Source organism: Triturus cristatus, chromosome 11 (assembly GCF_964204655.1).
Source record: "Triturus cristatus chromosome 11, aTriCri1.1, whole genome shotgun sequence".
Taxonomy (NCBI): domain Eukaryota; kingdom Metazoa; phylum Chordata; class Amphibia; order Caudata; family Salamandridae; genus Triturus; species Triturus cristatus.
In genome coordinates this window covers 532,974,474-532,991,493 of record NC_140594.1, presented here as the reverse complement: position 1 = coordinate 532,991,493, position 17,020 = coordinate 532,974,474, and the positions used below count along the sequence as shown (strand labels likewise).

Here is a 17,020-nt window from a genome sequence, read left to right as displayed (position 1 = left end):
TACAGGATGGATCGTATGGGTGAGCGTATAGACAAACATGCGGAACGCCTGGACCAGTCTGAAAGACGTCTCTCGGAGGTGGAGGGAGCTCAGACATCCCTGGACGTGGACCAACGGAAACTCGAGCGCCAGATGCAGGTGCTGCAAGACAAAACTGAGGACCTAGAGGCCCGTGCGAGTCGGAGCAATTTGCGCATTACAGGCCTTCCGGAGACGACTGCGACGGGCCGCATGGAGTGCTTCGTAGAAACGCTGCTGATCGAGCTGCTGGGAAAGGAGGTGTTTTCAGGGATGTTCGTGGTGGAGAGGGCGCACAGATCCCTGGGCCCCAGGCCCGCGCCGGGAGCGCCACCCCGACCGATTATTGCGAAACTGTTGAACTATAGAGACAGGGATGCTGCTTTGAGGGTAGCCCGCGAAAAGAAAACCTTGATATACGAGGGGTCGACTATATCACTCTTTCCGGACTTCACAGCCAGAGTGCAGGAAGCCAGGCGTCAGTTCGCCCCAGCCAAAAAACAGCTCCGGGAGTTGGGCTTGGATTATGCGATGCTGTACCCGGCCAAAATGCGGGTCAACAATCAGGGCAAATCATATATTTTCCAGGACCCTAAAGCATTGCAGAAAGCGCTGAAGGACTGGACTAAGGAACAGAGAAGGAGCCCTGCGGCGCAGCTTCCGGAGGGTGCGAGGGATGGCGGACTGAACGAGCAAGACTGACCCCGGAGGGCAGGCAAGAATGGTTCGATTTCCTTGACTGCAAAGCAGCGTTGAGCTGGGGTTGGTGGTTTTGTGCGCTTTAGGTGAATGGGGGCAACTGAGAACGAGTAGAGTGGGGTCTTGTACATATTCTCATGCCTGCGGAGAAGCTACGGGGGAGTGTTCACTGCAGGCGTTTCTCTAGCTGAGCCAGAGCGAGAGGCCCGATGCCTGCGGGGTTTACATATATTGTCTTTCTGCTGGTTGCTGTGCGTGGCAGCTCCCGGGTTCCTAGTTCCCGGGTAAGGCCGAGGAGCTCGGTCGACTACGGCCGAAGAGTGGTGGAAGGGCAGATACAGGCTCGCCGGACCGGGTGGTTGCCGTTAGGGACTAGGCGCTTCCACACTAGAGTGTGAGTGCTGAGCAACCTCCGCCCGCGAGTGCGTTCCACAACTTTCAGTGGGTCAGTAAGTTGGGGGGTAGGGAGGCGGGAGGTTTAGGGCGCCCATTTATGGGAATCAGCAAGGCCAAGTTGGGGTGGGTCTGCTGTGGGTGGGTGGGGGGGGGGGGGTTCAGTTGCAGGGTTTTGAGGTTTAACTGTCGGTATGCTCGGAATTGTATATCTGTGAGCGCCTGCTCCTTGCGACGCGGTGCTGCGGCCGATTGGCGCCCCGGCGAAAACGCTATCAACGACCAGCACAGGCATGCCTGAACGCCTAGGCGCTCTCAGAATTCTGACCTGGAATGTCAGGGGCTTGAATGATCACCATAAGGTCCGTAAAGTTATGCACTACCTTAAGAGACATGAGATAGATATTGCATTCCTTCAAGAAACGCATCTTCCTACTAATAGCCCTATGCTGCGAACCGGGGGGCTCTGCGACGCGCATGTGGCAGGGTTCACAACACACTCTAGAGGGGTACTGACTTGGGTTAATCCTAGGGCGGAATTTAGAACGCAGTTATTAGCTACGGACAGCGCAGGCAGATTTGTGCTGACGCGCTTCCAGGGCAGAGGTTTGGATGCACTGTTGGTTAACTGTTATGGGCCGAACTTTGACAGTCCAGAATTCTACACAGCGTTGGCAGGCACGGTTAGGGACCAAGGAGCGGGAAATGCGCTATGGGGAGGAGACTTTAATGTAGTTTTGAATCCCGGGAAGGATAGATCGGGTGGTCCGGTACGGGCGCAGTCGGCGGCGGCGAAGGTGATTATGCGAGAAATGCTCTGCTTGGATCTGGAGGATGTGTGGAGAACTCGTAACCCGGAACAGGGGGGCTTCACACACTACTCGGCATACCACAGCTTGCACACGCGGATAGATTATTGGCTTGTGACATCGTCTCTCCTTCCGCAGGTGTGAGCTTGCACAGTGCTGCCGCGCACACTTTCTGACCACTCTCCTGTGTTGTTGTCACTGGCGCGCCTGGAAAGAAGGTCCCGCCATTTCTTTGGAGATTTCCCCCATACTCGCTGCTGGGCCCCCTCTTCAAGGAGGAACTGGCGGAGGCCATTGGGCAGTTTTTTTACACCAACCTCGGTTCCGTGGACAACTTCCAGACTATCTGGGAGACCTTCAAGGTCTATATCCGAGGAGTGGCGATGGCCAAACACTCGGGGGTGCTACGAGACATCAGGCAGCGGCTTACGACGCCGGAGCACAAGCTGGGGGTCTTGGAGACTAGACAGCGCATAACAGAGGGTGAGGGCGTCCCTGAGGAGATGAAGACACTACTGGCGGAGTTTCATGACGCGGCTGATGCAGAGGTACTGCACTTAGGGAAGTACGCTACCGCCAGGGTGTACGGGGAGGGCGATAGACCTGGATCGATATTAGCTAATCTACTTAAAGCACGTAGACGTAGATCCGTCATCACACAGGTCAGGTCGGAGGATGGCTTGCTCTTAACGGAAGAGGAAGATATAGTTGAGCGGTTTCAGTCGTACTACACTAAGCTGTACGCTTCTCAACAGGCTGGTATGGAGGATAACATAGGAGACTACCTGGACCATATTAAGCTGCCGTTCCTCATGAACGAGCACAGGGAATTTTTGGCCCTGCCTATTGAAAGGGACGAAATTCTGGAGGCACTGGCAGGCATGAGGGCGAATAGCGCCCCGGGAGCGGACGGCCTCACTGTTGCATTCTACCGAGCCTTCATTGATCAGCTCCTCCCACACATATCGACATTGTTCGATGACATGTGCGTTAAAGGGCACATGCCGCCATCCATGCGGGAGGCTCTTCTAGTTGCGATTCCAAAACCGGGTAAACCGCCGGAAGAGTGCAGCTCTTATAGGCCGTTATCGCTGCTGAACGTTGACGCTAAACTATACGCGAAGGTTTTGGCCACTCGCCTGGCCCTGCTCACCCCGGAACTTGTGGCCCCTGAACAGGCGGGGTTCGTGCCCGGCAGGAACCTCACGTACAATTTGAGGACGGTGTTTGGAGTAATGCAGCATGTGCGCCCCGATACGTGTGCCTTAGCTGTCTTTCTCGATATGGAAAAAGCTTTTGACTCGGTAGAATGGCCGTTCATGCGGCAGGTCCTGACAAGAATGGGGCTGGGCCCGGTCTTCCTGCAGCTGATTGGGGCGCTGTATAGTGGCCCCACTGTGAGACTCCGGCTGGGAGACCGAGTTACAGATTCGATGCCTATTTCGAGAGGGACGAGACAGGGCTGCCCCCTGTCGCCTATCTTGTACGCACTGGTGGCGGAGCCATTGGCGTGTGCTCTGCGGGAATATCATAGTCTGAGGGGAATTAACTTTCCAATTTATAAGATTGTGGTCTCTACATACGCGGATGACACTCTGCTATACGTCAGGGACCCCGAAAATAACCTCGCCCCTGTGCTGCGGGAGGTGGTTCACTATGGCGCACTCTCAGGTCTGAAGGTGAATTGGACCAAATTAATAGTGTTCCCGTTGACACCGGTCACGGCCTCCTTTGACATGGAATATCCCCTGCAGTGGTCAGACGATGCGGTTCGCTACCTGGGGATCCAGCTACATATGGACCCGGATGTAGTGCTGTCTGAGAATTATGGTAGGGCTATCAGCAAACTCGAGGATGACGTGGAGACTTGGATCAAGTTGCCTCTCTCGCTGCTGAGACGCATATCCATCATGAAGATGGTGGTGCTCCCTAGGTTTCTGTTCTTGTTTGTGAACATCCCCATGGTTCTATCGCGCGCCTTCTTTGCTAGGTTGAAGGTGTCCTTGTTGAGGTTGGCGTGGGCGGGCAGGCAGGCACGGATTAGCTGGCGGGTCCTGACGTTGCCCTATCATCTGGGCGGCCTGGGAGCGCCGGATCTGGAACTGTATTACAGGGTGGCGCAGGGGGCTCAGGCGCACAGCTGGATACATGGGGACGGGGCCGTCCCGTACCTCAAATTGGAGACTCTGTATGCTGCGCCTCTCCCGCTCCCTGCAATAATTTTTGAGCCGCCGGATCGGCGAATGGGGTTCCTAGACTCTTTGAACTCCACCCGACATGCTTGGAACAATATTTTACAGCGCACCTCGGGGGCACAGCTCTACTCACCGGCAATGCCACTTGACTGGGCGGTTTGGCTTACCCCCTGCAGGGAAGAGGGGGTGGTGCGGTCACTCAGAGCGCTGGGTGTACACACAATGGGGGACATGTTCGTGAACGGCGTCGTCAAGACATGGGAAGAAGTGGCCATATCGGAGGGGGGTGGCACGCAGTTGCAACGTTTCCAATACCATAGAGTTCAACATGCTTGGAGACAGTTGCTGGGGGACGACATGGCGGAGCCTCCGGAGGTTCCGGAGTTGTCCTATATTATCAAGAACAAAAATCCCCATAAGTTAATCTCCCAATTATATCGCACGGCGCAGTCGCAAAGATCGCTGGAGTACACTAAGGCCCGACTGGCATGGCAGAGAGATCTCGAAATTACAATTGACGACGCCATGTGGGCATACTGCTGCACGGGGATACGATGCATCTCCTTGCATGGCAGACACCGGCTGATCCATTTCAAGTTTATAAACAGGATGTATTATACTCCAGAGCGACTACATCGGTATGGCCTGCGAGATGAGTCGGCGTGTGAAAGATGCAAGCACCCAATGGCTGACTTTATGCACCTGGCGTGGCACTGCCCGGGTATACGCAGCAACTGGGAGGCGGTCTATCGGCAGATAGCGAAAGTGGCAGAGTTGGAATTGGCCCCAGATCCGGCTGTGGCCCTGTTGGGACACTCCAGGGTGGTACCACGGGCGGTGAGACGTTTGGTAGATATGGGGATGCTAGTCGCGAAGCGGCGAGTCGCGATGAGTTGGATGCGGGGCCCATTACCCACAGTGGCGCAGTGGAAACGTGATGTTCTCTACTGTTGCACTCAGACGGAGAGGTTCAGTGAGTTGCTGCCGCCGAGCAGCTGGCCCAAAAACTTTTGGGGACTGTACGCAGAATATATTGGCAGGGGAGATGCGGAAGCGGAAGGCGCACTGGTGAGTTCCAGAATGGAGGACGGTGAGAGAGAGACCCCTGGGGAGAGCGCTAGTGGGGAGTAGGCATAAAACCGGCACTGGAGGGACCAGATTGGAGGCGAGGAAGATCTTCAGGGACGCTTAGTGAAGTAGAGATGTGGGTGGGCAATGAGCGCAAAGCTACTTAGATGGTGGCAGCTGACAGGTGACCTCAATTGTTTGGACTGGGTGGGTGGGGTGGATAGGGCCTGGTGGGATTCAGGAGTGGGAATAGGGGGCTTAGAGTTTATTGCCCAAGGCACGGAAAAGAGGACAACAAAGATATGGGTAAAACACGCTACGGCCTTGCAAATGTTGGGGGTCGCTCCACAGACTTGACTTTCTAGTGAATACGAATTGGTATACTGCAGGAGCTGAGCCGGCGGCACACGGTGATGCCCGGCCTCCGGGATGTGGGATAGCCGGTGTCGTTGGGTAAATATTTGCAGCACTGTGGCCGGCCCCCGGGTTGTAGGCGCTGAGCTCTGTATGTTAACGTGCCTTTTTGCAGTCAATAAAAATATTTTTTTTTAAAATAATAATATCTGAGTGTTGGAAGCTCTTGTATATTGTTTTATAGAGGGGTATTTTATTCTTAAATGTGATAGCCTTCATGTGTCACCTGATCTGTGAATGACAAGGTGCAAGGAGGCCAAGACTGTTTAGACTGAAGCCTCCGATTGACAAGCTGTACTACTGCATAATTTAGTGCCGCTTCATTATTTGCCTCAGTTTCGCATTTGGTCCCATTACTACTGCACGCAGACGGCGCTGTGCTCCTAGCTCATACAGTAAATGGATTTCAAACACTTAGTTGAATTTTATGCAGGGCCGAAGCAGAAGGTCAATAATAATAATAAATCTTACATTTTAACTTGTGGTCCAAAGAACACCCGTTCGAAAACGTTTTTATTGGAGAAACACTCATAATGAAAATATGAACAGTTACTTCGGTATCTTGGAGATGGGATTGATTATTTACTCAGTGGTCCCAATCGATATTAGAGTTGTGTCAAACACTTCAGGTTCGCAAAGAACTTGGGACATAAGTCCCCCAAAGAATTGAGCATGCTATGTAAAAGCAAATGCCTCTTTGTGGGCACATATGGAGCTGGTGTGTGGGGGTACACATCTGTAAAGTTCCTTCAGGTAGTAGAGCAGAGGTTTTGAAATGAGCTTTAGGACTTCCCAGATCCACATCAAGTTCTATTTCCCACCATGAATCAGGGTGGTGGGCTTGGCGCCCATTTCGTTCTGGGTTCAAATTTGCCACACCGGAGCCAAGTTTCACACGCAAAATGGTGGAGGATTGTCGGAAACAAAGTAGCATGCTAGCCATTCCTTGGATTAATTATGTAAAAAGTACTCTTCTAGACCTAAGATCGAGCAGTCTCTTCGAGACTGCAGATAAGATTAGCTCACATACCAAAGCCCTGGTTAAGGAAATGTACTTTACCCATAAAGAAGAGTTGAGATTTATGAAAGCTCTTGATATGGTCACAGTGCTTTCATATATTACACTCTCAACTTGTAATGGCATGGAGCCCTACTTGACGTGGATAAAGGCACCAAAACACAGGTTTTATTTAACACAGCTTAGAGCCAATATGATACATTTTTTAGGAGCTTTTCCTGTTAGTGGGTCCTGGTTTGCTCTATTACCGCGTTGTTCATGTGATGGAGTTTCTAGCCAGTCAACCAAGCACTTTATGCTATTTTGCACTTAATACTCTGCTTTCAGAACTGGGTTTTTCCGCCCTATTTTAAGTGGAAAATGTTTCAACACACACCAAGAGGGTTTGTTGGCTTTACAATGCATTGAGTCGCCAACAATTTGCTATGCAGTTTTGAATTTGTAATTTAGGCATTGAATTTAAGGAAAACATATTTTGCATGTTTTATCCATGGTGGTTGTATGATCAGTGATGTATATGTTATTAACTGAAGTTTTGTGACACTGATCTGTTGTGACTTTTATATGTGTTTTAACATGTGCTTTTCTGGACATATGTCTGACCGAATAAAGATTTATTTGACTTTGGCCTCAGGATAATAAAACACTGTGTTTACCATTTTGAGTTTGAATCTAGGACCTTTATACTGGAATCTTGTGCCAAATAAAATAGTGAAGAAAAGGGTAAATCCAACTTTACTTTTTGTACTCTTTTAGAGACATGCCAGTACTTTTCACCAAACCATTAAACAAATCCTTGTGTTGAACACAGCAGATGAGCCGAGTATATTAGTTCCCATCAGCTGTTCATCATCCAAAGATTGCTGTGTGTGTTCACATTCAACTGCCGATTATCTCACTGATTTGGATCAAGCAAAATGTTCCTCAAAATTCCACTCAAATTGATCACTCACTAACATTTTGACATCTCCACCTTGAAAAGTAGACTAGGGGCCCTATTATGAGTCAGGTGAAACTGATTCCACGGGAGGGTCGCATAATTACAAATGCACCTAGTAAAACTAAACGTGATTCAATGCACAGTTCCTCCTGTACAAAGCAACTGTAGAGTGCCCATGTGAAAGAAGCCATAACTAAGAACTGCATAGTTTGTTTGACCCAGTATATTCATATCCTGCATGTTATTCCCCATTCCAGGAAAGGAAACTTGTAATCACTCAGTGGCACTTATTTATTTGCTTCGGGATAATAAAACACCGTGTTCCCCATTTTGAGTCTGAATCTATGAACTGTATGCTGGAGTTTTGTGCCACCAAGCCACATAAAGTGAGCCAAAAAACTCAGTGCTCATTGGAGTATCCATACAAGTCCACATTCTCGTTATAACACAAACTGGAGAGAAAATACAGTGGGAGAGGTCCAGGCCCCCCGATTGAATCATCACACAGAAAAGAAGTACGTTTCCTATAGTCTCAATTTGTATCAAATGTCAGTCTACAATAAAGGTGTAGCAAAGCACATTACTTTGTAAAAAACTGCCCTTACCCACAACTTATTGTGGCATTCTTCATCATAGTGCTGCTGTGATGCCTCAGCGCAGACCAACGATTGAGGCGGAGCAATAGGGTGGGGATGACAATACAACCTTACTTCTTTTCTGTGTGATGATACTCACATTGAGGAGGTCGAAGTAAGGTGCTATCCTCCTCCCCCTTCTTTTTATGTAGAGCCCCCTGATTGAATCCCAGGAAGTAGTGTGGATTCAGGTACAGGTTGGGTTTTGAGTGCATTGACCAATTAGCTTGATGTGTGGATGGAACGGGGTAGACATGCAAAGAGGGGATAGTATTGTTATATATTACTCCTTGTTTCATCTCTATGTAGGATTATTTTTTCATTGTGGAGCTGTGCTTTTGTCCCACATAAACCTGGATACAGAAAAAGATATTCTGAAGCTCTCTGGCTTGAAAGCTGTGGTCCACATCCAAATCCAACCAAGACTAATTTTTCAGTGTGCCTGATAGGGGAACATACAGTGAAACGGCCTTCCTCCTGAACAATCTAGTTGCTAAGTGTTTTTATTGAAGTTCAGAACAAAATTTAGCCTCCACTAGACCAGAGACTTGGCTTGCAGGACTTGTGCAGTCATGAGGACATGAAACTATATGTAGTCTCACCTCCTCCAGCTGGAGTGCAGTTGTGACCAAGATTCCTTGATTGTCTGACTGCTGAAGAGGTTCTGGATGTTACAGAATTACCTCTAACATGAGGTGCCAAGTGAAAAGTCCAGGAATGCATGCCCAGTTCTTCCTGGAGACTCTGGATGCTGCTGCAGTAATGGAAAGTCGTGGTGGTGGAGTTGATACAGTGGTCTAGGTTGGGGCTGCAATGCTAGGCCACACGTGGTACTAGATCTGCTCTCCTTGCCCTGTCCTTGTGCTGCACTGCTGTGTCGAGGAACAGGAATGGAGTAGACAACACCATCACATACTATGATTCACTATTTCATTGTGACCCTTTGCTCACTGGATGGCCTACCATCAAGCTGGGATCTTGGATTTGGACTGCCCATAAACAGATTAAGTTCAAGCAAAAGAATAGTCCACTAGCCTGCCTGCTAATACAACTATAGTAAACATCAAGTTTCTACCTATTTACCTTGCTTCTTTATAGGGGATGGAGGTGCCTGTGCGCAGCGCGCACTGTCTCCTCCTCCACCGCGTCTGCGCACCTCGGCAATGACGTCGTCACTAGAGGGGTGCAGTCGGCGATGTTGTTTTGGAATACGGGAATCCGAATCCCGCATGCGCATTGGGCCCCAAGTGCGCGTGACTTGGCATCACGAGGGACGAGGAGGTCAGGAGGTCTCGCCTCGTCTCAGGTCGCCACTATAATTTAATTTTATTCCACGGACAGGAGCAGAGCCTGGTTTAAGGCTAGCCGCCCGACCGAGGTAGTCCCCCCCCCTGTCTGCCACCAACTCAGCAGGTGAGTGGCCTATTGCGTATTGCTAGCCAATTCACAGTGCCACACCGGATGCCAAGTTCCGGAGGGCGCTATTTGTATGGAACCGAGTGCCGGGCCCGTTACTAATTTTCATTTTCACAGGTCAGGTTCCTGGAAACAAAAGAAGTCAAACAACACTGCTCACACGCTGGCGGTGCACATTGACAGCAGGCCCGGTGCGCATTGACAGCAGGCCCGGTTCTAGAGGGTGGTCCGGGTGGGCCAGGCCCACCCAAACATGAGCCTGGCCCACCCAAACATGAGCCTTGGCCCTCGCAGTGAGGATATGAAGGCCAATAGAAAATGGGCACTTTAATTTAAAACGTTCCTCCGAACGTTGTTTTTCTTCATATTCTGGGAGATGCGTTATTGGGCCTGGGCTTGGGTGGGCTGTGTGTGCAAGTACAATAGGGGCATGGCAAAGGGAACAAATGCTTTCTTTGACACCGAGTAACCTTTGCCTACCGTCCTGTGCTGCTGCGTGGATATTTCCATTTTTGTTCAGCATTTGAGAAAAGAAGTTTGTTTGTTTATTCTGATTCACCTTTCCTGACTCCTGCAGCTGCTTATCAGATCAGGCTGTGACACAAGGAGTAGGTCAGAGAATGTGTTACTGTTTGTTTTTATTTTAAAAATCTGCACAGGCCCAGCAAGGCACATCATTATCATGGCCATGCATGCAAGGCATCAATAAAACATGTCCAGAGAACTGGTGATTAATGATCCTGCTGGAGAGCAGTCCTTTGCCTGTTGGTAGTTTTGAAATGCAGATAAACTGTATTTTATTTGGATAGCTCAGTGGGTTACTGCCTTTGTCACAGAGATTCTTGTGTTACTTGCAGTTCAAAAGTTACAATCCTAACATAGGACAGTGGCTATGAACTGTCATCAAAGAGCTGCAGACAAACATGAATGCTATAGTTAGAACTTCACTTTTTTTGTGTTACTATAAAGTTAGAAATTCCCCAGTCTTTCATTATTTTAATGTTGCTAAAAAGAGTTTGGGCCGATATACATTTTTATTAGTAAAGCCAAGCCCCAACCACTACGGTATGCTTTAAATCCTGAGTTTGTGCTTCCCCAGCCCAAACCCTCTTTAAATTTACTGCCCACCAGTATGGATGACATGTGATTCCTACATCTTGTAATCCTCATTGGCTCATGTGACATTCCCTGTAGACGGAATTACATACTAGCGATAAAACCGGCCCTGTCATTGCCTTTCTGTTTTTATTTAATTAGCAATCAGGTCATTAGGGCAACTGTGGAACATATTTTAAAGTGCGTGCTAATTATATTTACTGCTATATTTAATGTTTTAAGTTTGAAGGTGATTTTGCTAATGTTTTTTACGGGAATAATGAAAGTAGAGATGGATGGGGCTGATATAGGGCTGGGGCCCGAAGGTCAGCTGTGAGATAAGGTACACAGGAGCGGGATGGTCGAAAAGTGGATAATCTGGCCTGGAAGAACTTGTGTTAAAACCTGGCCTGTTGGAATTTGAGGGTTTGCACTTACAAACGTTACTAAGGATTTTGTATGGTCCCGTTATTGCCAACTGTGTCCACTGGCGGACTCGGAGCGGAGGAGGTCCAAGCGGTAAGTCGTGAGGGGGTGACACCAGGAGTTACCCGCACCGGGTGACACCAACCCAAGCTAATTGCCCTAACAGCCCACCCCAAATCATGCCTCAGCCACCAACTGTCTTTTTTAGTTGTGCACTGTGACGCTTGTTGGAAAATCTCATAATCACACACTCCTAGTATTATTGACTAAGCTACACCTATGTATGTACCCCAAATAAAATAGTGAAGAAAAGGGCAAATCTAACTTTACTTTTTATACTCTTTTAGAGACATGTCAGTACTTTTTACCAAACCATGAAAAAATCCTTTCTTCCAAAATGCTTTAGTCACTGTGTTGAACAAAGCAGACGAGCAGAGTATGTTATGAACCATCAGCCACTCATCATCCACATACAACTGCCGAATATCTCACTTCATTTGGATCAAGCAAAAAGTGTCCTTCAAGATGTGATTGTAATTGAGCACTCACTAACATTTTGACAATTCCAGCTGAACAGTAGATTAGGGGCCCCATTACAAGTCAGGTATAGCAGATTTATTATAAGTCAGGTGGAGTTGATTCCCTGGGAGGATCTCGCCCTGAGTAATTACAAGTGCCCCGTGTAAAATTAAATGTGATTCAATGCACATTTACCCCTGTTCAAAGCAACTATACAGTGCCCATGTGAAAGAAGCCATAACTAAGAACTGCATAGTTTGTTTGACCCAGTAGATCCAGGTCCTGCATGTTATTCCCCATTCCAGGAAGGGAAACTTGTGATACCAAGAAATTTGTGGAGGGTGATACCTTCTGCAATTGTAAACTCTGGCCTTGGTGTCATACCCGACATCTTGTGACAAAACCATAGGAAAAAATCAGCAGTTACTATCAAAAGATAGTTTTACTTAAATTAAGTTGATATTGTGTTTCATGCTAAAAATCTGTCATTTTAATTTTTTTCAGACAGAATCTTAAATCTACTGGAAAGAAATGTATGATTTATTAAACTCTTATTTACCTCCTTGTTTTCTAGTATAACACTTCACCTGAAGATCTCCTGCCCACCATCTCCTGCCTTCAGTTACCCTAGGAACCCATTAGCAGCAGTGCCACAAGTGAATGTAGAGCTGGAGTCAGACTATGATGACACCGACACTGAGAAAAATCGCAGAGACATGGGAAGCGAGACCACATTATAGTACTGGCGCAGAGGATCAATGATATCCATTCAAGAAGACGTGTTGGTTTAGAAACATAACATAGATGGGAACAAATGAACAATCAGCAGAAAGTGCTATTGTTAATTGCAATTGTAATTCTTTGAAACTGCACCTAACAACAAAAAATATGAAAGACTGACTTTATTATTAATAATAATTACTTGTTTATATATAATGCTTCATACAACACTACTGCTGTTTCTAAACGCTGGTGGGTATGTGTGTGCCACAGAATGTAAGATGTGTTCTTGCCTTTTTGCTTCTAGCTAAGGCAATCCTTATAGGAGATCATGTTTGTAGGCTGATAAAGAAGGTTCAGTAATGTTCTGCACCAGATTCAGTTCCTGTATATAACATGTAAATAATGAAACTAGGCCTCTCTTTATAAGTCGTATTTGTGAGAAGTAAATAGGTTGGAAAATAAGTTCTCTGTTTCTTTGCAAAATATGTGTAGGAAGTACATACTTCTATCCTTAAAGTGATTCATTCAGGAATTTGAGCAGCACCACATTCATAAACATGAATTCAGAGCAAGAAATCAGATTTTTACTTTTTTGATTATGCATAAATCCTAAGCTTTATGTGTGAAAAAAGTGAATTAAATGTAATATTACTAAAATTCTGAAATAATAAGCATTACAACTCCCTTTATCTATCCAAATCACATAGTCTACACAAAAGTGTCTGATTTGTACATATTTGTTAAGCACTATCTCATATACAAGAAGATAAATTCACAGGACTGTTGTAAAATGAAACGTTGATTACATTTTTTTAGGAAGAAGGATGTTTCTATTGTACTGCTCATTTCTACCTAATGAAGCATACACATTGGTACTGTATTCAAAAGCCATCTTGGTATTGAAAGGGGAAGACGTAGGCTCAGTTCTTCAACTCTCATATAATAGTTAAGGTACATTGCTTTGAACTGCTTTGTGAGTAAAACCGTTGTTTACCATATAAATTCTCTCCCCACCCATAGCCGTCATATTCCAGGACAGTCAAATAATTACATTTGAAATTGTCGAGTGGTGCTTATAAGCGATTACTAATAATTTGCCTATGACATTTAGACTAGGAAATGGAACTAAAATAGGCATACATAGTATTTATGCCCTTTCCAGGAGCTGCACTCAAGTGCTCACTTAATGTTTTCCGCAAAAGCAAAGTAGTTTCTTTGGAATATTTCAGTGACTCAGTGGTCTAATGGACCATATATACTTAGGTGTCTAAAAAAACATGACATTTCCACTAAGTTCAATCATTGTTAACAAGAAGTCATTGCTTACAAGAGACCAATGAATAATAAATGAGATACCTTTATATTTGTATTTCTCCAATTAATAAGTATAAGGTTTTACATTTCAAAGTGTGGAGATAACAGAGCGCTCATGTACATCTAATGTGAAGGTGCAGTAAAGATATTCAACAAAACAATACGACAAAAAGGTAGCACGTCTGCTCATATAATGCTGGGAATTATGATCTGATTAGGTATGAATATTCCAAACTCCTTCTCAATGCGGAAAGACAGTTTAGAAAATAATATTGTCAATATTTAAACCCTATATAGTAATTGAAGAGAAACTTCAACAGGTCAGATATCTAGGAAATTTCTGAGAGCAACCCTGAAATGGCTATTTCAGACAGCTAGCACCTAGTATAGATATCAATCAGGCTGAAGGTAAGGTGCTCTGGGCAAATAAGAAAAAGTCTTGTTGAACACAGGCGGAATATCTGCTAAATTAGATTAATGAGACGCAGGGCCCACTGTGCACATTCACTGTCAATGCCAGTGAACATCATTTCTACTCAGTCACTCACCATCAGCTTTAAGAAAGTGCAAAATAATTGTGCAAAAATATTTCAAAAATTGGACTTTAATGGCACACACACCATTTCAACGTGTTCCTTCCCATTTTTTTTTATCACCAATGTGTTAAGCAAGTGCAAATCTATAGAGATTGCCCAGTGCAAATGTTATTTGTGCTGGGATGTTTTTGCACCAACCATTCACATATATGCCTTAAATGACCCAACAAACCTTTACTCACACCCATCAGCACACATTCATTAGCCTTTGCTTATTAAAGCTGACCACTGATGACCTGTTCATGAATAACCAATCTGAACACTTCATATGAAATCCACTCAGGTTTTGTGAAGACTCTCTTACACAAGATTTTAAGGAATCATATTTGCAGAACATTAGGAATTAAAGGTGTAGCAAACATGCACCCAGACACCTTTCTAATTTCAAATGCCTACACTGTATCTAACATTCTTATTTGTGAACGAATACCATTCACTTTCTGACTTGATATCCATAGTGTAACTGTTAAAGTTAGACTTGGCAAGGTGCGAAGCATAAAACTTTGCTCATTCAAGAATATGAACACACACCTACAGCAGTATTCCTTTAAGAGGGATTATTGAAACTGGTTTCCACCCATGATCTCTGATCCACTGACTGCAAACATCTATACAATCTTGCCCCCTCTGCTCACCAACATAACCTTGAGTTTATAAAGTGAGAGTACCAACTTGAGTTCTGATTAAAAATGGTGGCTTGTGCCGCAAAGATGAAGAGCCACAGCTGTAAATCTGCACAATGGCATGTTCTGAGGCCATTATTCCAGTCTCCCACACTGCAAGCTTGTGACACAACGTAGACCAATGCGAGATGGGCCTATTTTCAGTTCACAACACCTTATGTTCTCTTGCAAGTGCCGAGCTCTCCCCCTCTCCAGTGGCGGCTGTCATTAAAAAAGGATGATGAGACGAGTGTGGGGAGCACGGGGGTGAGGGTGAAGCATGTACAGGGGGGACATGTTAATAATAATAAATACAAAAACGTACCCGACACCGCCGGCCGCCTACCTCGTCACGTCGCTCCTACTGGCCTCTTCCTAGTCCCAGCAGCCCCTGGGACAGACTCCCATCCAACCTCCATGCTACAGAGCAGCATAGCAATTGGCCTGAGTGGGCAGGAAAGACGCTCCACTCAGGTTATGGAGTCTGTGGGGTTTCTCCAGTCCGGCTGCGGAATACAGCCGGGCAGGAGAAAGCTAAGAAAGCATGTGTGTTTTGGTCGGCCTGAGACAGCCGGTCAAACACATATGCATACTTATGGAGTGCACAAGCACTCCTTCTCCCACCTCCCATGCCCCGCCCCTCCATGCACAAGCTGGATCTGAGCCAGCAAACGAAAAATAAAACGATGTTCTAGCATTGTTTAATTTTTTGTTTGCTGGCTCTGCGCCAGGCAGTGGGGTGATACTCCTCCACCATTGCGGAGGAGCCGCCACTGCACCTCTCAGCAACCCAACCCTGCCTTAGGTTCAGGGGCGTAGCTTCAGGGGGGGTTGTGGGGTGTTACACCCCCCTAAAAATGTATTTTGTAGTAAATAGTTGGGTGGATGTGCTTTCAGTCAGGTATGGTGAGGTGTCTGTCGGATGTCACCCTGGATTTTTACATACCCACTCTGACAGAAACACACACACACACTTGCTCTGTCTCTTATCCCTGCCTTACAACGTGGTGGTTTGAAAGCTATTGTGTTTTAAGTAGCCCTAACAATCAGCACTCCTCTGTCTTTCCCATGCTTCTTAAGCCACCCTTATGTCCTGCTTCTCATAGAATATATTTTAAACATTTTATGCCAGCGTGATTGTTAGGAAATCTGAAACATACATTCCCTCGGTCTTATTGCCCAAGCCACGCCCCTGCTTAGGTTGTAATGGAGACTGATTTCATTCACTGCTGCTTGAAATAATATTGTGTTTTTAAACTACAGCTACATGGACAGCTGCTGCCCATGTGTTACAAAAGGAAAAAAAACTGATTAAATCCACGCTGCAGTGAATAAAGGCAGCTCCTGCTGCTTAAAGCAATTGTACTGGACCTATGAAGGTCTCATATTCCTCCAACAGAATTGTGCCAGCCTTTGTGCTACAGTTTGACAACTACACACTTTGCTTGTCATTATTATATGCCAAAGTGTGCCTCAGTGGTTGGTAGTAACATTAGGCTTGATGCACAGAGGTAAACTTACACTTTTGTGTAAGTTTACTACTTTTCTGTATTCACAAAGGTAAACTTAGACCAAAAGTCTAACCTTACTACATTTTGCTATTCACAAAGGTAAGTTACTACTAGTAGAGTTAGACTTTTGGTCTAAGTTTACCTTTGTGAATACCAAAAAGTAGTAAACTTACACAAAATTGTAAGTTTAACTTTGTGAATCAGGCCCATTGTGTTGCCATGCACATGTTGTGGCGTGACGTATTGCAGAAATTGCTCCCCAAGAACCAGAGTTTGTGCTACTCACACATGCCATGAAAATATCATGGATTTGTTAAAATCACACAATTTTCTGTATGCCACAATTGCATTAAAAAATCAGAGCCTTGGCATGCTGAGAGAGCCATTAAAGCCTCCGGATCTCACAAACACAACGCATTGCCAAAAAGACAAAAAGATGGGAGTTAGAGTGGCTAATTTTAGCCCTGTGGGAGGGGAGCAAATATTACTTTCCTCAACAGTGCTCGGGTAAGGTGGTCATTCTATGAGCCACGCTTTCACAAGTGCAACTGTGCATCTGACGAATGATG

The 17,020-nt window shown here is 46.1% G+C and overlaps 1 protein-coding gene across 4 annotated transcripts in view; it reads left to right on the top strand.

The window, feature by feature from the left end:
• SLC4A5 (solute carrier family 4 member 5) overlaps positions 1-16,481 on the top strand; it is a 753,917-nt gene extending 737,436 nt beyond the window's left edge. For all 4 annotated transcript variants that reach the window (XM_085633456.1, XM_085633454.1, XM_085633455.1 and 1 more), the window contains one exon: positions 12,220-16,481. In XM_085633456.1, coding sequence (XP_085489582.1) covers positions 12,220-12,385 — 166 coding nt within the window. In that variant the 3' untranslated portion in view covers positions 12,386-16,481. The remainder of the gene's footprint in view (positions 1-12,219) is intronic.
• Positions 16,482-17,020: the final 539 nt, after the last annotated feature.